We start from the raw sequence: 21,516 nt of genomic DNA, 5'->3' as shown, positions 1-21,516 counted from the left end.
ACGGCAAGCCGACTTAGACACACTTCACCAACAAAACAGAGTATTGATTCTCTATGGCGACCCCTGTTGGCTAAAACCGAAACCGCAACAAAAATCGGTCTGTGCTCAGGTAGCAACAATGTCGACGCAAACCTTTTACATTAAGTGCCACCACAAAATAAAAATAATAAACAAGACAATCTTTTCAATTTCTTTGAAATCTAAAACCTACCAAGTCCCTCTCGTGGTACGCGAAATTAATTAATCCTCACAAGGGTCGCGGGAGTGCTGGAGCCCACCCTGCTGTCATCAAGCAGGAGGCGGGGCACACCCTGAACTGGCCGCCAGCCAATCGCAGGGCACATGGAGACAAACAACAGTCGCACTCCCAATCACACCTTGGGGCAATTGACCCCTCCGTGGATATTGCGCAATCCGCGTCACTGACCAATCAGAGGCCAGAGATCTGCATAGACCAAAGCCCGTTTTTGCTCCCGCCATTTTCTCAGACAACATTGAATGGTCCAGTATAGGTTTAGTTAGCGTTTTATCGCGTATTTGGGTTATTTAACAAAAAATATGGTTAAGAGGTGTAGTCACGGACTTTGTAATTAGTGACGACAGGTATCCTGAAAGGCTACTTGGTGGAGTTCGAAAAATGCCTTCGATGGGTCAAAGACCGCATCATCAACTAAATCCATCAAATATCAACCGGAACACATATGTTTGCACCAAGGTATGCCCTATATTTGATTTTCAATACATCTCTCGTATAAAGGAATTTGAAGTTCTTCCCTAGCATAACACTGCTGCGTGTGAACGATTGACACACTTATTCTTTGTTGAGCGATGATCGGACTGCACAAAAGTGTCGCTTTCTTGCTGGCTCGCGGCCGAAGCTTAACCAGACTGTGTTTGCACGAAGATATGCCCTAAAATTGATTTTAAATACACGTCTCGTATAAATGAATGAGACGTTCTCCGCTAGCATAACATTGCTACGTGTGAACGATTGAATGAAATCAGAAGCATGGCGTCTCTCTCAGTTCAGAATGTATTGTATTGTATTTGCCATTTTCACAAATTGTTTGTCGTACGTCAGCGCACGTGGCGTGACGTCACTCCAGGAGGCGTGGTTAAGTGCCCTGGACGGAGGGGTCACTTTAGAGTGTCCAATTAATGTTGCATGGTTTTTTGGGATGTGGGAGGAAACAGGAGTGTGCCGAAGAAAAACCCATGCAGACACAGGGAAAACAAGCAAACTCCACACAGGCAGGGCCAGGATTTGATCCCTGGTCCTCAGAACTGCGAGGCCAACGCTTTACAGCTGCACCACCATGTTGCCCCCTTACATTTTAGGTAAAGCGATTGACTGCTTCACTTCTCACTATGACACTCGTGGTTCTTAGCCTTAGAATAAAATCTTTTATCACATGACACGCTGCGGCGACCCCTATCGGGACAAGCCGAAAGACATTTACACAGACACAATGCAACTGAATGGTTTCCCACTAATTTCACTTCTTATGTCTTGTCAAATTCAAATCCACTGCTACTCTGGATGAAGAACTAACTCCAAACAACAACAAGCAAATATAAATAAGTCCATTTAATTCATAAACCACTTCCTGTAGGGATGAATTACATTCTTTAAGGAATTAAAATGCATTCACACATATAGAAAATACAGAATTGATAGGTTTCCCATAACGTCACCACAATCCCAGGATTCCCTTTTTCTACGACGTCACAACTTTTAGACCAATCGGATAAATTAACGATGGAAAAAAAACTACACGCTTCAGCTATCACCTGTGTTCTCTGACCTCTATGACACACAAGATGGAGGCCGTCGGAAGGCATGACGGGAAATAGGACACCTATTAATTATATTTAACAGTGACAACAATAACAACAACAAAAAGAAAACTAAAACGTTTTCTCTTCAGTGTGTGTTCTTGTGTGCATGTTTAGAGATGCCTTCCGGGAAAATATTTTACCACAAACTAGGCAGGCAAAAGGTTTCTCCCCAGAGTGTGTTCTTGTGTGTGTGTTCAAATGTCCTCTCTCGGTAAATCTTTTACCACAAATTGAACAGGAAAAGGGTTTTTCCCCAGTGTGTGTCCGTGTGTGCGTTTTTAAGTTTGCCTTGACGGAAAAACATTGACCGCAAAATGAGCAGGTAAAAGGTTTCTCACCGGTGTGTGTTCTCGTGTGCGTGTTCAAATGTCCCTTACGAGCAAATGTTTGGCCACAAACTGAGCAGACAAAAGGTTTCTCACCAGTGTGTGTCCGCATGTGCATGTTTAAATATGCCTTACGAGAGAATATTTTTCCGCAAACTAAGCAGGCAAAAGGTTTCTCCCCAGTGTGTGTTCTTGCATGTGTGTTCAAATGTCCTTTCTCAGTAAATCTTTTCCCACAAACTGAACAGGAGAAAGGTTTCTCCCCTGTGTGCGTTCGTATGTGTGTTTTTAAGTTTGCCTTTACAGAGAAACATTGACCGCAAAATGGGCAAACAAAAGGTTTCTCGCCGGTGTGCGTTCTTGTGTGTGTGTTCAAATGTCCTTTCCTGGCAAATCTTTGACCGCAGACTGAGCATGCAAAAAGCTTCTCTCCAATGTGTGTTCTTGTATGTGTTCTTAAGTTTCCCCGTTCAGAAAATTTCTGTCCGCAAAATGAGCAGATAAAACGTTTCTCGCCATTGTGGGTTTTTGTGTGTTTTCTCAAGTTTCCATTTTCAGAGAATTTTTTACCACAAATTGAGCAGGCAAAGGGTTTCTCTCCAGTGTGGGTTTTTGCGTGTTTTCTCAAGTTTCCCTTTTCAGAGAATTTTTGATCGCACACTGAACAGGCAAACGGTTTCTCCCCGGTGTGTGTTCGCAAGTGACAGTTCAAATGCCCCTTCCAAGCAAATCTTTGATCGCAAACTGAGCAGGCAAAGGGTTTCTCCTCGGTGTGCGTTGGCATGTGAGCGGTCAAATATCCCTTGTAAGCAAATATTTGGCCACAAACTGAGCAGGCAAAGTTTTTTTCTCCAGTATTTGTTTCAGGGTGAGCTGTTGAAGATTGTCCATCATCATCATCATCAGCAGCAAAAGAACAGTGTGACGTTAAGTCGTCGCTATCTGATAGCGGCGCTAAGAGGCCACCTGCTTGTGATTCTTCACAGTGGTTTCCGTCACCTCGTGTTGTCACACCGCCGCTCTTAGGCTCCGCCCCCACATTCTCCTCGCTTTGATCATCTTCCTCCTCAGTTTCACTCTTCAAAACAACCACAGTCAATTGCAACTTGGTGGTGCCCTCCTCCTCTTCTTCTTTAATGTTAAGGAGCTCGGCCTCTTCCCCTTCCTCCTTAATGTGACACTTTGTTGTCTCATGTTTCTTGGGACGAAAATATTCTTCATCTGCAAAACATAAACGAAACGTTTTTTCATTTCCAGATCTTTTCAAAGGCGCTTAAGTAGTTCATTAATTGAAAGTGTAGCTGCCATGAGTGTCAGTTATAATACTTGAGTTAATTTCATGGTTTATTTATTTATTTGACTGAAAGAGTGAAGAATTTATGTTAATGAGAGAAAACGTCTTTTTCTTAGTTTGTGTTTATATAGCCGAACCTTGTTCACCAATGTTGTTGGTGTCAGGACTCTTATTTTGGGGCACTTGCTTTACAAAACATCACAACAGCAGGAAAGATTCGAAGGGAGTTGGCTAGAAAGAGCAAAAGAAGCAAGAAGAAGAACTCCGCTTGGTCAGAAGGTCAATGAGGTGTGTTTATTGTTTGTGTTTCGTCATTTATTTGTGTAATATGAATTTAATGTGTATTCGTTTTCTTTTGTATATAGAGCTCGTGAACGTGACGTCGCCATTTTCACTGCGCCATATTGCCGGTCCAACAGAGCCGCTCGACATTGTTGGAGACTTTGAACCGCAGCAGAATATTTACAGCACCCAAGACTTGTTGTGCTGTTTGTTGGCAAATATTTAAAAAGATCATTCTATGGAATACCAGATGAAAAGACCAGAAAATATCAATTAATTTTGGTAATCAAACATGATGGATGGTTGCCCAACCAAAACACTCACACGCCTGTGTAGCAATCGCTTCATTTCAGGGAGGAATTATTCGTCTCAATCTCAAATTATCAAAAAGTATTTATAATGCCAAGTTGGCTCATTTGAGAAGAATGTGTATTAAAAAAAAAAAAAAGTCTCTCGCAGAGGTTTGCGGTGGTGAAGTGTGGCCGCAATCGCTTCCGTGTATGTTCCATGGAGACGATGCTGTCCTCTTTTTTTCATCATAGTTAATGAATGCAAGTTTGTGTAAAACCAGCGGTCATTTATTTCAATATTGGTATTTGCATTGAATACTAGCTGAAAAGATCGAAGGATTCCGGCAAAGGTTAACGTGTGGCCTAACGCGTCTGCGTTCATGAGCCATCAAAACACTATTTGGGATTTATTCCTGATGAGAAGAGGTCCAGCAAGGAAGTATTCGTATGCGTCCAGACTTTTCTACGCTTTCAAACTTTTCCGTGTAAATCTCGCCGACTTACTCACCAGTTCTATGTTTATATTCAGTTTGTCCAAGACAAGCGGAAGCGAATTAACAGTTCAATTTCTTATCGGCCAAAACATCCATTTCGGCATTAAATACGGGTCCTCTATGCCAAGTTAATGTCATTTTTTCACGTACCGTCTTTTGTTTTCACCTTCTAAATGTCTGACGGTATCGGACAAGACTCTGGGCGTCGTGCTACAAGGCACATTCCCGCGTCTTCTCCAACCTACTTAGCATTGAGCAATGCTTAGCTTGACCGGCAATATGGCGAGGTAAACAAAAGTCACGTGATTTGATGACGTAGGTGCACGAGCTCCATGGTCCTTTAGGCATATTTGGGATATGTGGCATATTTTTGCCATCAAATCCATCTTGGCATGTTGACGTGCTAATAAAGTCCGGAATGACTCAACTGGGGTTAGAGCAAGTATAAAAGCAGCCATTTTGAGGATGACAGTAATCGATATGTTATTCTTTGCAGCACAAGTGTGGACATGGTAGAGATCATCTGGTGTTGATTATGGATCGATAAGATGACCGCCATTCTCTTATATTTACTCCTGCGCCAAAAGACAAAAGTGAGTGGATTATATGATATTTCTGCTGCAAATCACATCTATATTAGCATGAGATGAGCTCATCTGCTCGCTCTCTTGTGACCTGGACAAACCTGCACTGTGCAACACATCTCGAGGGCTCTCGAAAACAGATTCGAGTCGTCTTGGACGCTGTCGCTCGTTCTCCTCTTTAAAGCCACAAAGTTCCTCCTCGTACTGCTCTTCCTTGACACTTTTGTCACACATTTTTCACGTGATAATCCAAACACTTTACACTCGGGCTTGATCTCAGTTTAAAGACGCGCTAATAACAAACGCTTCTCCTTGTCAGCGGCTAGCTAGCAAGCTAAGCTAAGCGGAGAATCCTCAACGTGCGCCAAGACGACTTTTGCGCGCACGAAGTCTTAATAAAGTGTGTTTTACTCCTGCAAAGTAGTGACGGGAAAGTCCTGTGACGAGTTTTCTGGACGTCCAGGATTGAACCGGGACGATAAGCTGAGTAAAGCGCGTTTGTTGAGCCCAAATGTACGTGGAGGAAGAGCAGCTGCAGAAGTACGGCAAATCCCTTTGGACAAACTCAAAAACGCGATCAACTACAACGACTAATATTTGTGACGCGAGATTACACAAAACACGTCAACCAAATATAATGGAGCCAGAAAAACCACGTGAGGGTGTTTATATTCTTATATGCATAAATTACGATACTGTTACATGAACATCAACATCTGCAGAAGTTTTAATAACCGAACAGATATTGACTATGAGACCTCGTTCTTCCGTCTTTTTATCCCATTATGCAAGTTTGTGCCCGCTAATGTGACGCAGCGAATCTTCTTTATACCTGTGACATCCAGAATTTGATTTATGAATTCGAATTTATGGGCAAATGTCTCCCAAATCCGCCCATTGATCCGACCAGAGGGAATGTTTTTTTGTCAACAGCTTTTAATTTTGCCCCTAAAAAAAACAAATTGATTCAAAGTCTACAGTGCCAGGGGTCATAAACGCGGTGCCCGCGGGGCGAATGGTAGCCCGCGAGGACCATATAAGGCACCCACGAGGTATGTCTAAAAATTCCACAGGCGACAAATTGTTACTATTATTTGTGCGTTAAATACTGAATCTGACTTGCTTACGTGAATTCACTTTTTAAAATATCCGTGATGTCATTCACTACGATAAATAAAAACGAAAATATTTTATGTACGTGTCATGAACAGAGTCTGAAATTTGCCGCAAACAGGTCACGTCGCCCTTCATACGATCGGTGCTCACGAAGTAGCCCTCGGCCTCAAAAAGGTTGCTGAGCCCTGGTCTACAAAGTCAGAAGTAAAATGAATGATGAAAAAATGTTGCGGCGGTGAAATGTCTCCATACGTGACGTGTTTTTGCAGATTATAAGTAATGTGTATACAATAGTAGGCCTACTTAAGAGATAAAATATCACAAAAAGTAAAATATTTCAAAGTGAGGTGCCAGAGATCAGTTCACGAGATTTATATTTTGCTTGTTTGAGCCAAAATATCATTAAAATGAACAATGTGACAGCTAATATTGTAATATTATATCACACAAGAAGTACTCTACATATACTGTAAAGCCCCGAAAGCAAACATGGTCGCTCTGGATGCTTTTACGTGTGTGACGTCGGGTCTTCTTCAACTTTGGGATGCCTTCAAATTTTGCGCTTTCTGAAATTCCCTAAAACGCCAGAAGATGGTGCCAAAAAGGTAAAAGAGTGAAGTGATAAAACTATTGTATCATGAAAAACACATGGTATTGCTAATCAAACAGATATGTACTTGTTTTTCCAATCCTGAACTGAAATTGCATACTGAACGAGTAAAAGTAAGTGAATTGCTCCTCTTTGAGAGGACTGACAAATTGCTTCACATATTTAAAAAAAAAAAAAAAAAAAACAGGCATGCATAAATCAAATCCATTTTAGAGTTAAGAAGAAAAAAAAAACATACTCAAATTAGTATGTGTAAAGATTTAATATAAAAAGACAATTGAAACAATTACAGGAATGGACTGGACTGTCTGTCAAAATGCGGGTCTTAACAGTTTTTGTCAATAAAGAGTTTCAGTGCTTGTGATTGGTCATCCTGAACATCCGAAGTTTCTCTCCAGTGGGGAGCATCACGTGTCTTTTCCGCTCCGTCTCGCAAGCAAAGGTTTTGTCATGTTGAAAATCACATTATCATCCTCATCTTCACTCTTCAAAATGACACAAATCGAGGGAAACTCGGCGACGGCGTCCTCCTCTTCTTTAATGCGGGAGGGCTCGGCTTCCTGCTGCTCGGGATGAGGGTCTTGCACTCCTGACTTAATATCGTAGACCGAAACGGTGAAACGTTTCTTCCTTGTGTGTGCTAGTGTGTGTGTTCTCAAGTTTGCCTTTGTGGAGAATGTTTTGCCGCAAACCGAGCAAGCAAAAGGTTTTTCTCCGGTGTGGGTTCGAGTGTGTGTTCTTAAGTTTCCTTTTCAGAGAATCTTTGGTCACATATAGAGCAGACAAAGGGTTTCTCTCCCGTGTGTGTTCTTGAGTGTTTGCGCAAGCTTCCCTGTTCGGAGAATTTTTGCCCACACACTGAGCAGGGAAAAGGTCTCTCCCCAGTGTGTGTTCGAAAATGTGCGTTCAAATGTGCCTTCCGGCCAAATCTTTTACCGCAAAGGGAACAGAGAAAAAGTTTCTCCCTGGTGTGCGTTCTTGTGTGTGTTCGTAAATCTCCTTTTCGAGAGAATCCTTTGCCGCAAACTGAACAAGAAAAAGGCTTCTCCCCCGTGTGTACTCGCGCGTGTGTTCTTAAATACGAACGAATCCTGAAACTTACGTTGCAGACTGGGCAGACAAAAGGTTTCTCTCCGCTGTGCGTTCTCATGTGATTTGTTAAACTGCTCTTCTGCGTGACCTGGAGACCACATACTGAGCAGGAAAAGGGTTTCTCTCCGTGTGTGTTCTTGAGTGTTTGCGCAAGCTTCCCTGTTCGGAGAATTTTTGCCCACACACTGAGCAGGGAAAAGGTCTCTCCCCAGTGTGTGTTCGAAAATGTGCGTTCAAATGTGCCTTCCGGCCGAATCTTTTACCGCAAAGGGAACAGAGAAAAAGTTTCTCCCTGGTGTGCGTTCTTGTGTGTGTTCGTAAATCTCCTTTTCGAGAGAATCCTTTGCCGCAAACTGAACAAGAAAAAGGCTTCTCCCCCGTGTGTACTCGCGCGTGTGTTCTTAAATACGAACGAATCCTGAAACTTACGTTGCAGACTGGGCAGACAAAAGGTTTCTCTCCGCTGTGCGTTCTCATGTGATTTGTTAAACTGCTCTTCTGCGTGACCTGGAGACCACATACTGAGCAGGAAAAGGGTTTCTCTCCGGTGTGTGTTCTCAGGTGCCTTTTCAACGAGGACTTGTTGAAAAAGGTTTTGTTACACTGAGAACATTTGACGTGTTTGTAGTTGCTGTGACACTTAAGATCACCATTGGAGTGCTGCTCACCGTCAGTTTCAGAAGCTGTGACGACATTATCTGATAGTGGAGCTAATAATGGGCTGTCTGCTTGTGATCCAGCACCTTCTGTTGTCGTGTGTTGGCTTGAGCTGCTGCTTGGAGCCTCGGCCACTCTGTTCCCCTCGCTGTGACCTTTGCCGTCATCATCTTCACACTTCAAAGGGACACCAAACAACGAAAACTGGATGATGTCATCCACCTCTTTTTTGGTAACGTGCGGCTTTTCCTCTAAAGGACGAAGATATTCTTCACTGATGTCTGTAAGACACAAGAACACATGCTTTAGAAAGGTCCAGTGTCATTGATGCTGTGTCGTATTATTTAATATGTATAAAAAAAATGTTTGAAGAATCACATTTATTTTCCTTGAATGTTGGATAAGACGACACAGGGATATCAACGTTCCTATATAACTGAGGGATATAAAAAGTTACACTTTGAAAATATGAGTATTGGAGAGCTCGTCTTTAAAATTACTCTTTATAAAGCTCTTGCACCTACGTCATAAAAATTACGTGGCTTTTGTTTACGTCGCCATATTGCCGGTCTATCAAAGCATTGCCCAATGCTAAGTCGATCGGAGACGACACGGAAATATGTCCTATAGCACGACGCCCAGAGTCCCTTCCGACACCGTTAGACGTTGAGAAGGTGAAAATAAATGAAGGTATGTGGAAAAATTAGATAAACTCGGCATAGAGGACGCGTATTTAATGCCGAAGTCGATGTTTTCACTGATGAGAAATTGGACTGTTAACCCGCTTCCACTTGTCTTGGACAACTGGATCTACACGTGGATCTGGTGAGTACGTCGTCGAGATTTACACGGAAAAGTTTGGACACATATGAATACTTTGTTGCTGGATCTGTTCTCAATCAGGAATAAATCCCACATAGTGACGGTTTTGACGGCTCGTCAACGCAGAAGCGTGTTCGGCCACATGTTAAGCTTTGCCGGAATCCATCGATCTTTTCACCTTGCAATCAATACGAATGCCAATATTTAAATAAATGACCCCTGGTTTTACACAAACTCGCACTCACTAACTATGATTGGAAAGAAAGGAGGACGGCGTCGTCTCCACAGAATGTACACGGAAGCGATTGCGGCAACACTTAACCTCCATAAACCTCTGCGACCGACAGTTATTTTATTAATACGCATTGTTCTCAAATAAGACAACTTGGCATTATAAATACTTCTTGGGATTTTGAGATTGAGAAGAATAATTACTACCTGAAATGAAGCGATCGCTACACGGGCGTGTGTGTGCATTTTTCTTGGGCACCATCCATCATGTTTAATTGACCCCTCCGTGGATATTGCGCAATCCGCGTCACTGACCAATGAGAGGCCAGAGATCTGCATAGACCAAAGCCCCTTTTTGCTCCCGCCATTTTCTCTGACAACATTGGTCCAGTATAGGTTTAGTTAGCGTTTTATCGCGTGTTTGGGTTATTTAACAAAAAAATATGGTTAAGAGGTATAGTCACGGACTTTGTAATAGTGACGACAGGTATCCTGAAAGGCTCCTTGGTGGAGTTCCATTCGTACCCTTTCCAAAACCGAAGACCCAGTACGAAAAATGCCTTCGATGGATCAAAGACCGCATCATCAACTAAATCCATCAAATATCAACCGGAACACATATGTTTGCGCAAAGGTATGCCCTATATTTGATTTTCAATACATGTCTCGTATAAAGGAATTCAAAGTTCTTCGCTAGCATAACACTGCTGCGTGTGAACGATTGACACACTTATTCTTTGTTGAGCGATATTTAGCGATGATCGGACTGCACAAACGTATTGATTTCTTGCTGGCTCGCGGCCAGAAGCTTAACCAGACGGTGTTTGCACGAAGATATGCCCTAAATTTGATTTTTAATACACGTCTCGTATAAATGAATGAGACGTTCTTCGCTAGCATAACATTGCTACGTGTGAATGATTGAATGAAATCAGAAGCATGGCGTCTCTCTCAGTTAAGAATGTATTGTATTTAGAATCTATAATATATCGTTGATTTGAATGAAATCAACGATATATTATTCAGTTCAGAATGTATTGTATTGTATTTGCCATTTTTTACAAATTGTTTGTCTTACGTCAGTGCACGTGGCGTGACGTCACTTCAGGAGGCGTGGTTAAGTGCCCTGTACGGAGGGGTCAATTGGTCAAAAAATGGCAAATACAATACAATACATTCTGAACTGAATAATATATCGTTGATTTCATTCAAATCAACGATATATTATAGATTCTAAATACAATACATTCTTAACTGAGAGAGACGCCATGCTTCTGATTTCATTCAATCGTTCACACGTAGCAATGTTATGCTAGCGGAGAACGTCTCATTCATTTATACGAGACGTGTATTAAAAATCAAATTTAGGGCATATCTTCGTGCAAACACAGTCTGGTTACGTTTTGGCCGCGAGCCAGCAAGAAAGCGACACGTTTGTGCAGTCCGATCATCGCTCAACAAAGAATAAGTGTGTCAATCGTTCACACGCAGCAGTGTTATGCTAGCGAAGAACTTTGAATTCATTTATATGAGACATGTATTGAAAATCAAATATAGGGCATACCTTGGTGCAAACATATGTGTTCCGGTTGATATTAGATGGATTTAGTTGATGATGCGGTCTTTGATCCATCGAAGGCATTTTTCGTACTGGGTCTTCGGTTTTGGAAAGGGTACGAATGGAACTCCACCAAGTAGCCTTTCAGGATACCTGTCGTCACTATTACAAAGTCCGTGACTACACCTCTTAACCATATTTTTTGTTAAATAACCCAAATACCCGATAAAACGCTAACTAAACCTATACTAGACCATGCAATGTTGTCTGAGAAAATGGCGGGAGGAAAAACGGGCTTTGGTTTATGCAGATCTCTGGCCTCTGATTGGTCAGTGACGCGGATTGTGCAATATCCACGGAGGGGTCAATTGCCGAAATCCATCAATCTTTTCTTGTCTTTTCAGCTGGTATTCCATAGAATGATCTTTTTGAATATCTGTATCGTCTGTTGTGACAACCAACAGCACAACAAGTCTTGGACATTGTGAAAAATTTGCTCCGGTTCAACGGCCCCCGCAGTGGAAAGGAGCTCTTTTTGACCGGCAATATGGCGCCGTCCAAACTGTGACGTCACGTGCACGAGCTCTGTATCGAACCTCTACTCCTAACGACCTTTGTCATCATTTAATAGATGAATAAAACAAAGATGGCCTCAAGATTGCGGTGTAGTATCCCACGACACAAGAATGGAAATTTTCAGCGCCTTCCCCAGAGAAGCAAAACAAAAAATGAGATTAATAAACACTGCCAGTCAGCAACGACCTCATGAAAATATTTTTCAATTCATGTGATTGAGTCATGAAATCTATGCTGTGCATACTTGGAGAAATATGAATAATTTATGCACGAATAGACATCGCCACGTCTAATCTCTTTCGATCTCTTGAATCGGTTTGTTTGCTTTTTATAATCTTACAGACTGCAAACTCATCTCTACTTTCAAGCGCTTTGTTTGTGTACACGGTCTCAGAAAAATGGAACCATTATGTTTTGCTAATCGACTCAAATCACACCGAAGCAAACATTTTTGACGGAAATACGAAAAAAAAAAATGCTTTCCAGAAACCCGACGATGGTCTTTTAGGGCAGTCTGTTCCTTGAGAAGTGGACATTATGGATTCACTTAATTGGACCTCCTCATCGTCCACGGGTTCCGCTGAATAAGTTTGGACTGAGTCAATCAAAACCAAACTAAAACTTTGGGGGTGTATCGCTTGTCGTTTACAATTCAAATCAGCTCGAGTTTGAGAACGAAGCGTCGTTTCTGCTACCCGGAAGTAACCTGGCGTCCATGTTTTTGTAAGTTTATAAAAGTATTTATAAACTTTTGAATAGCAAAAAGTAGTGACGAAAGAGGTGACAGAAAGAGGTGAACAAACCTCCTTCGTGTAACGCAGGTTGAGACTTGTAAACTGCGCCCACTGCTTGACGTTGTCGCTCGTTCTCCTCTTTTGTGCCACAAAGTTCCTCCTCGCACTCTTCTTCTTTCACAGCTTTTGCACACATTTCCCGGCGACAATCGCAACACTTTTGCACTCGAACGCCTCTCCCTGTTCGCGGCTAGCAAGCGAAGTTCGGCTAGCATGAGAAAGCGCACAGTTCATACGGGTACGATGATCGCAGTAATTATGTTTTTCTTAATAAAATTAGTGAACGATGTGCTGTGTCTAAGCTTCGGTATGATCAGAATATTCGTGAAGTGTTGTTTATTACAGCGTGTGCGCTTACACAAATCATCCATGTAGCCAGCAAGAGTTGGACGGAAACTCCACTTGGACAAACTACCTGCACGCGTAGGCGGGGCCTATTGTGCTAGGAATTGATCGAAAATGTTCTCACAACACATACAGCAATTGATATGTGCACAATAAAGAAGATTGTTCAACCGGTGTCACATTTTATTTGTTTTCGTTCATGAAAATATATTTCCCATGTGCTGTGTAATATAATCTCTACCGTCACTTCCTAAACGAGACCCAGTTTTCCCCTGGTGACGTGTCAATGCCGTCACTGACACGCGCCTCGGAACCAGACTTCGTTTTCCACCCCCACCTTTGCTCGAAACAAGCTTACTTTACACCCTCCCTGGACTGGTCGTCAGCCAACCGCACATAGAAGCAAACAAGCATTCACACGAATCACACCTACGGGCAATTTAGAGCCGCCAAAAATTCAACGTCAATTCAAGATGCTTTAACAGACATAAAAAATGCCTCATGTTAAAAAAAAAAAAGATTAGAATTTATGACAAATCGTACCGTGAAATTGCTTTGTGTTTTCTTTTTCTTCTTCTTTTTAAAGTAATCACAGAATTCCAACGACCGAAAGATGTTTGTATTTTTATTTCTACTTTTATTGACAACAGTTTTACTCTTTGTTTTGAAAATATACTGTTTGGTTTCACGTCTTTTACCTCGTCTAAAAACAGACACTATTACATGATTAATCTTATAATTTTACTAGCTAAATTTCATATTCATAAATGTAGGTGTATAAATAAAAATCCTTTTTTTATTTTCTTTCAAAATGAAACTAGACAGTATATTCATACCATTAAGAATTCTTTGAACGCTAAAGCCATTAAAACGGTAAATTTGTGTAGTTTATTTCACGTTTTTCTGTGGAATGTAATCTTGTTTTTGACCCCCCTGGCAAATTGTCTTCTGCGTTGAATTGTTTTGTTCTGTTTAATGTTCAATAAAGAAAAAAAAAATTCCAACGACCTTTCCAGCAAGTACTTCCGGGTCTTCTTGCTTGTCTGAAAGGAAAGTTCCGAAGTAAAAACAAAAAACACAAAACAAACAAAAAAAAAAAAAAAAAAAAAACGATTGCGGGAACCGCCCGAAGGAACTGTGGAACCAGACGGACCGAAGCTCGACTGGACCACGTCTATCTCCACTTTGCTGGAACAAAAATGGCCTGTCGATCTTATTTTTAGCTTAGCTTTGCTCGCACGGACGAAAAAAAAAAAAGGAGTTTGTGAGTGGAAAGGGTGTTGGTGATCGCGTGGAAATGGGTGCAAAACGCGTGAAAGAAGAAGACTGCGGGGAGGACACTTCGGGTCCAAAAGAGGAGAAGCAGCGACAGCGTCGACTGCGGGACGCAGTTTGGGAACAACCTCGGGATTGCTTCCAAAATGCAGGTTTGTTTACCTCCCATCTCAATGGTTTATCGACCACTTTCATTTATGAATCTTGTGTTTATCCATCCATCCATTTTCTTTGCCGCTTATCCTCACGAGGGAGTGCTGGAGCCTATCCCCTCTGTCAACGGGCAGGAGGCGGGGTACACCCTGAACTGGTTGCCAGCCAATCGCGGGGCACACAGAGACAAACGGCCGCACTCACAATCACACCTAGGGACAATTTGGAGTGTCCAATTAATGTTGCATGTTTTTGGGATGTGGGAGGAAACCCGAGTGCCCGGAGAAAACCCACGCAGGCACGGGGAGAACGTGCAAACTCCACACAGGCGAGTCCGGGATTGAACCCGGGACCTCAGAACTGTGAGGTCAACGCTTGACCAGCTGAGCCACCGTGCCACCTATGGCATAACTAGCAAATAATAAAACAATGACACAAAACATGGGCTTTAAAACGCAATCTACCTCCTTAGTGCCGCAAAGTTACGTTGTTTAAAATAGCAAAATAAATGCAAGAGGGCAAGCGAGCAGTTGACCTTGTTCGCTGGCTCAGTGTTGGCGTAGACGTATCGGATTGTTTGTGTGTGTGCAATACATTTTACTCAATTTGGATGAGCTGTTTTTGTAAAATAAATGAATGTAATCCTTCTTTAATTTCATAATACTCGTTCTTATCATAATGTGTTGTAACCAGTGAATGTCCCCATAAATTAGTCTTCAATTTCCAATCTGGGGATCAAAAATTTGTCCGATAAGCCTTGCCCAAAAACATGTAGTAACAATACTACACGACATCGAAGTCCCAACATGAGGTTCGGCCGAACAAAACTCGACTTCAGCCAAGGATGTTTTTGTCGTTTTGTGTTTTGCAGACGTCAGTGAAGGAGATCTTCATCCTGAGGAGCAGGAGCCGGAAAACGCTCACGTTAAAATTGAGGAGGAGCCCGATTTACCTGACGTTAAAGAAGACGGCAAGCCAGAGTCCCAGTCCATTAAAGATGAAGCGCCAGAGGATGAAATCGGCAAGTTTCAAACGACCGGCGTCACTTTAAAGAGTGAAGATGTTGAGATGAGAAGACGCGACCTCTCGGCTCTGCTCTCGGAGAGTGACGACATAACGTCACACTCTTCTAATTATGACGACGATGGCGAAGGTGATGAGGAAAACTGGAAAGGTGCTCTGAAATGTCACGCCAACAACAAATGCATCCAGTGTTCTCATTGTAACAGAACATTTTACAACAAGTCATCGTTGATAAGACACACAAGAACGCACACTGGAGAAAAACCTTTTGCTTGTTCACTTTGCGACAAAAGATTCTCAATAAGGGGGAATTTAACAAAACACCTCAGAACACACACCGGTGAAAAACCTCTCGCCTGCTCGGTTTGTGGAAAAAGGTTTTTTCAGAAGGGGGATTTGACAATACACACAAGAACACATACTGGAGAAAAACCGTTTGCTTGTTCAGTCTGCGGTAAACGGTTTACTGGGAAGCAAAATCTAACGAGGCACACGAGAACCCACACTGGAGAGAAACCTTTTGCATGCTTAGTGTGCGGCCAAAGATTCTCTGTCAAGGCAAATTTGAAAACACACACAAGAACACACACCGGCGAAAAAGCTTTCGCTTGTTCACTTTGTGGTAAAGGATTCACGAAGAGGATCTATTTTGCAAGACACACGAGAACACACAGCGGAGAGAAACCTTTTGCGTGCTCACTCTGCAGTCAACGATTCTCTTTCAAGGGAGATTTAAAGTTGCACGTAAGAACTCACACAGGAGACAAACATTTTGCCTGCTCGGTTTGTGGTAAAAAATTCTCTCGAAAGGCACACTTAAAAACTCACGCAGGAACACACACGGGTGAAAAAACCTTTGGCTGCTCAATTTGTGGTCAGAATTTCTCCCTCAAAGCAAATTTAAAAAGGCACACAAAATTACATAGTGGGGAAAAACCTTTTGCCTGCTTGGTTTGTGGTCAAAGGTTCTCTGTGAAGGCAAATTTAATAAGGCACACGAGAATACACACTGCAGAAAAAAACTTTGCCTGCTCGGTTTGTGGCCAAAGATTCTTTGCACAGGAACATTTGACAAAACACACAAGGACACACACGGGTGAAAAACTTTTTGCCTGCTCATTTTGTGGCAAAAAATTCATTCAGAAGGGAGATTTAACAAGCCACAGAAGAACACACACCGGAGAGAAACCTTTTGCCTGCTTAGCTTGCGGGAAAAGATTTGCTAAAAAGACCAATTTAACGACACACACGAGAACGCACACTGGAGAGAAACCTTTCGTGTGCTCGGTTTGTGGGAAAAGATTCACTGTGAAGACTCATTTGACAAGACACACGCGAACGCACACTGGTGAAAAACCTTTTGCCTGCTCACTTTGTGGCCAAAGGTTCTCTGTCAAGGCCAGTTTAAAAAGGCACACAAGAACACACATGGGAGAAAAACCTTTGCCTGCTCAGTTTGTGGCCAAAGATTCGCTGCACAGGACTGTCAAATAACACACACACACACACATATACCGGGTAAAGAAATGATGGCAAACTTATTATTCAGTTACAATGTGTATAACAAAATATTGGATGTCAAGTCTGAGCTTAAGAGTCACGAGTGCGATGGAAGCTGGATAATAAACCGAAGAAAGCGACCGAGGCTGCGTTGCTCATCACTGACTCGTTCCTTCCTACCTTCCTGATGGCTCCACAGCAGAACCTCCGTTTGTAGGTGACCTGCTTGACCATCAACTGGTCCTCTCTCACGCCGACGGCCCTCATGGCTTCGGTCATTTTTGATTGGCAAAAGTTTGAAGCCGGATGCACAACCAAACACTATCGTGGCCGTAATAGTAGGCACGCTACGTCTTTTACCTCCTCATCAAAACTTTCCTTTCTATTTTTCATGTGCATAAACTCTTTGTTACTTTTTTTTCTTTGATGAAGCGTGCGTACCAACAAAGTCATTTCTCGCATTCAGTAACAACAAGGATTGTCGGTACCACCCTACCCACCCTTGAGGAATTGGACTTTACTCAAACTAAGACAAGAGCAGGCATAATCCTCTCAGACCCTTCACATCCTGGTCACCAGCTCTTCCAACTCCTTCCCTCAGGTAGGCGCCACCAAGCAACGCAAACGAAAACTAGCGAACATTCCAGTAGCTTCTTCACTCTTTAACGCAATTAAATTCTTCAACAGATAACGTAGAATTCAACAGCAATAATTATTCCTTGAGTTTGTTGTCACATTTTGCCGGGTCAATTGACCCCTGCGTGGATGTTGCGCAATCCGCGTCACTGACCAATCAGAGGCCAGAGATCTGCATAATCCCGGACTCAAATCTCAGACAACGCACAATAGATATGGTTAAGAGGTGTAGTCACGGATTTTGTAATAGTGACGACAGGTATCCTGAAAGGCTACTTGGTGGAGTTCCATTCGTACCCTTTCCAAAACCGAAGACCCAGTACGAAAAATGTCTTTAATGGATCAAACTTTGTGGAAGACCGCATCATCAACTGAATCCATCTAAAATCAACCGGAACAGATATGTTTGCACAAAGGTAAACCCTAAATTTGATTTTCAATACATGTCTCATATAAATGAATTAGCAGTTCTTCGCTTGCATAACAGAGCTAAGTGTGAATGATTGTCACACTTGACCTGTGTTGAGCGATATTTTGCGATGATCTGACTGCACAAACGTGTCTCTGTTGGCGGCTCCCTTGACACTCGCAAAATTCCCACACACCCAAATTTCACAAATGGCATGATGAGATTTGTGAAATTTGGGTGTGTGGGAATTTTGTACAATTAATTGTCCACATTTTTAAACCACCAAAATCAAAACCAAAGACGCCACTGATGAATAGATCTGCACCATCGCTGCACAAGAATATTCATCAATGACGGTAGTTCGAAAACAAGTGAGTAGGTGCTCAAACCTCGTAGAGATAGAGCGACAACAACAGCTGCTGCATTCTCCTTTGTCACACACACAAAAAAAATCCCCTTGTGGTTTTCTTTCATACTTGATGACTCGCTAAACACATTTGATTGTCACGTCTTCTCTCTTTGCTTCGCGATGTGTTGCTCACAATCGCGTCTAACAAACGCCTGCGGAGCGAAGCTAAGCTAAACAAAGTTAGGCTAGTCGTAGACGCTTCAACGTGCACCGAGACGACTTCACACGAAGATTTGGGATGTGATTCGTGAGTCGCGCCGTAGTGACGGACGTGCTGTGTTCAGGATGGAGCAAGTTCACGATTAGTTTTACCGCGTGGGAAAAAAAAGGGGGAAAAAAACGCGTAGTAGAGCGGCAGGGGCAGTAGTACGGCAAAGCAACTCGGACAAACTTGTTGGAATCCTTCTGAGTTGCAATGTGCAACATCACCACGGTGCGGTACCTGTTCCGCTTTGCATAGTTTGGGTGTTTGGTAATTGAGACCAAATACGTGGGCAAATGTTTTTCTGATATGTGGAGATGTTTGCTCTGTACTCTGCATTCTCTCTCTCTCTCTATATATATATATGCGCCTCAAGAATGGTCAGCAAAACCATATGTCATAACCAGAACTCGAGTGTGGACCTAAATGCACGACTCGGTACGTAGGGAGGCAGTTAAAAGAAGGTCTTTATTCGTTCAAAGGTCGTAAACCGGGAAGTCAGTCAGAGAGAGAAGCAGTATCAAGGACGTTAAGCTTCCCGGATTGGTCGGAGAACAGGCAGAGGTCAATACGCAGGGTTAGGGATCAGAAGCAAGGAAGTAACGGACCGAGGCATGGACGGCAACAGTCTGGCAATGCCAGGTCGTCCGCAGGGTCCTATAAGTACTACAGGTAATTATTGGGGATAAGGCGCAGGTGTGTCGGGGGACCTGCACAGCCAAGGCGAGGACCGGGAGAATCATGACATCACACACAATGTGAATAGTTACTTCTGGTCATATAAGATTGTGTAAAAATCCCTAAATAGCGATGAGAAGAAAATAGAAGAGAATTACCAACACAGGCTCAGTTTCTTCAGTTTATTCTGCAACTCACTGCTCCTCACCAGCACACTCGTCTGTGACGCAAACCCTTTTCATACAATATTTCATCATTTGCTACAACTGAGTCATTTCTCTCCAGTGTGTGTTCTTGAGTGTCTTGTCAAATTTCTCTTGATAGAGAATCTTTGGTCACACACTGAGCAGGCATAAGGTTTTTCTCCAGTGTGCGTCCTTATGTGCGTTGTTAAATTTGCTTTTATCGAGAATCTCTGGCCGCAGACTGAACAGCCAAAAGGTTTTTCTCCAGTGTGTGTTCTTGTGTGCGCAATCAAATTTCCCTTCTGACTGAATGTTTTACCACAAGCCAAACACGCAAAAGGTTTCCCACCAGTGTGCGTTCTCTCGTGTGCTATCAGAGAGTTTCCTTGAGTAAATCTTTTCCCACAAAAGGAGCACGCAAAAGGCTTCTCCCCGGTGTGTGTTCTTTGGTGTGTTGCCAAATCTCCCTTTCTCGAGAATTTTTTACCACACGCCGGACAGGCAAACGGTTTCTCTCCAGTGTGTGTTCTCATGTGTCTTTTCAAGGAGGACTTGTAAAAAACTTTGTCACAATGAGCGCATTTCACTCGCTTCCTGTCAGTGTGCAGGGTCATATCATCATGAGACTGTTCTTCATCATCATCATCATCATCGTCGTCGTCAGAGTGTGACGTCACGTCGTCGCTATCTGATAGAGGAGGTAAGAGGCCGTCTGCTTGTGATCCTCCATCGCCGTCTTCACGCTTGACAGTAACGCGAGTCAAGTGAAACCTGGTGATGGCGACCTCCTGCTCTTCCTCTTTTATGTACGAGCCCTCTGGATCGTCTTCCTCTTTAACGCCAGGAGGCTCAGGACAAAGCTCTCCGTCATAGACGTCTGCAGGACACAAGAAGGCAAACAGTTTTGTCAAAGTCGAGCTTTGCTCACTCGGAGAAGGAAGAAACAAGCAAACCTGGCCGGTTGAAAACAAAGCGAGGCTGCTGACAAAGAGCGTCCAGCGGTTGACGTCGTCGCTCGTTCTCCTCGCACTTTTCTTCTTTCACGCGTTTGGCACACATTTGCTCTCCGCTTCCCGTCCCTTTGTGAGCAGCTCAAAAAGCTAAGCTAAGCTAAGCTACGCTCGGCCGTGAACCTTAAATGTGAGACGAGACTTATCAGGACTGGAAGATTTAACGAACGGCGTTTTGGTCCATCGAGGTGGCGATGGGCCAACCGCGTCGACGTTTCGGTTGGCTTAGTTTTGCTCAGTTTGTTGTCGCGAACTGTGCACGGAAGAGCAGCGACACGAGTAGCACTGCAAACTACGGCGACTCCAATGGGACAAACGATATCCGCGTTTCAAATTGTAGTGCTGGTTTTGCGCCTGATGTGGGCCGAATAAAAAGGGCGTTGCACTCTTATATAGCAAAGACAAATGCATTGGAGAACTAAACTCCTCGTCATTTCGATTGTGCTTGAGTAAATTGTGTTCATTCAAAACACATCACGAGTTTTGAAGTGTGCAGAAAATACCGCTAGGTGGCAGCTGTTAGTCTGTTGAGACAAGTTATAATTTTAGCATCCTTAACATACGTTTGTCCATAAATTAACAATGCATGGTACTATCTTTAGCTGTAAAATCTCTAGCATGAAGATTTCAATAGTCTTCGTGTAGTCCATAAACTTCAAAGAACTGTCGCCCGCAAAGAACTGTGGGTAATATACATCTCCTTGCTAAATGTCACATCCGAGTTGCATCGATCACGCCTCTTTTGGAAGCATTTTGTAGAATCCGAACGACCTGTCTTCTCAGTAACACCCCACCCACCCATGCTCGGTTAGTTGAAGACTAAAATTGTCCATAGGTGAGAATGTGCTCTACTGTTTGCTGGCGCCAGCACACCAGCAGTGAGGAAAAGCGCCATGTCAAACGGACGAATTGAGTTCCGAAGCAAAAAAAAAAAAAAGGATTCGGAGAGGACTCCTCATAACCGTGCCGCCCACGATTGAACATTTTGATGAAATTATCGTCGTTGAGCAGGTTACGGAAGAATCGTGGGGAGCTGCTGCATACTCTACAGTGAATACTAGATAGATTTTGATAGCCCAAATAATAATTTTTTAAAAATGCAGGTAGAAAGACATTTATCTTTTGT

At 42.9% G+C, this 21,516-nt stretch overlaps 3 protein-coding genes and 1 pseudogene across 4 annotated transcripts; 1 reads left to right on the top strand and 3 right to left on the bottom strand.

Annotated features, from left to right (window-relative positions):
- Positions 1-1,620: 1,620 nt before the first annotated feature.
- On the bottom strand, positions 1,621-5,638 carry LOC133497569 (gastrula zinc finger protein XlCGF57.1-like). Of its 2 annotated transcripts, none has more exons than XM_061813579.1 (2): positions 5,211-5,638; positions 1,621-3,386 (listed from the first exon to the last, which is right to left on the bottom strand). In XM_061813579.1, the coding sequence occupies exons 1-2, from the start codon at positions 5,341-5,343 to the stop codon at positions 1,909-1,911; spliced, it is 1,611 nt and encodes a 536-aa protein (XP_061669563.1). In that variant the 5' UTR covers positions 5,344-5,638; the 3' UTR covers positions 1,621-1,908. The 2 variants fall into 2 exon arrangements, 1 of the variants encoding a protein (XP_061669563.1); XR_009794069.1 differs by having other exon boundaries at positions 3,320-5,100; positions 5,211-5,339.
- Positions 5,639-7,435: 1,797 nt separating this feature from the next.
- On the bottom strand, positions 7,436-13,056 carry LOC133497591 (gastrula zinc finger protein XlCGF57.1-like; annotated as a pseudogene).
- An 883-nt stretch (positions 13,057-13,939) lies between these two features.
- LOC133497559 (gastrula zinc finger protein XlCGF57.1-like) lies at positions 13,940-17,021 on the top strand. The gene is made up of 2 exons (XM_061813555.1): positions 13,940-14,337; positions 15,210-17,021. The coding sequence occupies exons 1-2, from the start codon at positions 14,208-14,210 to the stop codon at positions 16,853-16,855; spliced, it is 1,776 nt and encodes a 591-aa protein (XP_061669539.1). The 5' UTR covers positions 13,940-14,207; the 3' UTR covers positions 16,856-17,021.
- A 2,342-nt stretch (positions 17,022-19,363) lies between these two features.
- On the bottom strand, positions 19,364-21,192 carry LOC133497646 (oocyte zinc finger protein XlCOF20-like). Its single transcript, XM_061813699.1, has 2 exons — positions 20,334-21,192; positions 19,364-20,257 (listed from the first exon to the last, which is right to left on the bottom strand). Exons 1-2 carry the CDS (start codon positions 20,437-20,439, stop codon positions 19,467-19,469), a joined length of 897 nt encoding a protein of 298 aa, XP_061669683.1. The 5' UTR covers positions 20,440-21,192; the 3' UTR covers positions 19,364-19,466.
- Positions 21,193-21,516: the final 324 nt, after the last annotated feature.

This window comes from Syngnathoides biaculeatus, chromosome 3 (assembly GCF_019802595.1).
Source record: "Syngnathoides biaculeatus isolate LvHL_M chromosome 3, ASM1980259v1, whole genome shotgun sequence".
Lineage (NCBI taxonomy): Eukaryota > Metazoa > Chordata > Actinopteri > Syngnathiformes > Syngnathidae > Syngnathoides > Syngnathoides biaculeatus.
The sequence above is the reverse complement of the archived record's forward strand: the minus strand, read 5'-3'. Positions and strand labels throughout refer to the sequence as shown.

Excerpts from the sequence above, each read along its gene's own strand:
- LOC133497569 (XM_061813579.1), bottom strand. The coding sequence starts at position 5,343 with ATGTGTGACAAAAGTGTCAAGGAAGAGCAGTACGAGGAGGAACTTTGT. Across the intron at positions 3,387-5,210 it reads AGATGTGTTGCACAGTGCAG|ATGAAGAATATTTTCGTCCC; the intron begins GTTTGTCCAGGT and ends TATGTTTTGCAG.
- LOC133497559 (XM_061813555.1), top strand. The coding sequence starts at position 14,208 with ATGGGTGCAAAACGCGTGAAAGAAGAAGACTGCGGGGAGGACACTTCG. Across the intron at positions 14,338-15,209 it reads GGATTGCTTCCAAAATGCAG|ACGTCAGTGAAGGAGATCTT; the intron begins GTTTGTTTACCT and ends TGTGTTTTGCAG.
- LOC133497646 (XM_061813699.1), bottom strand. The coding sequence starts at position 20,439 with ATGTGTGCCAAACGCGTGAAAGAAGAAAAGTGCGAGGAGAACGAGCGA. Across the intron at positions 20,258-20,333 it reads CTTTGTTTTCAACCGGCCAG|ACGTCTATGACGGAGAGCTT; the intron begins GTTTGCTTGTTT and ends TGTGTCCTGCAG.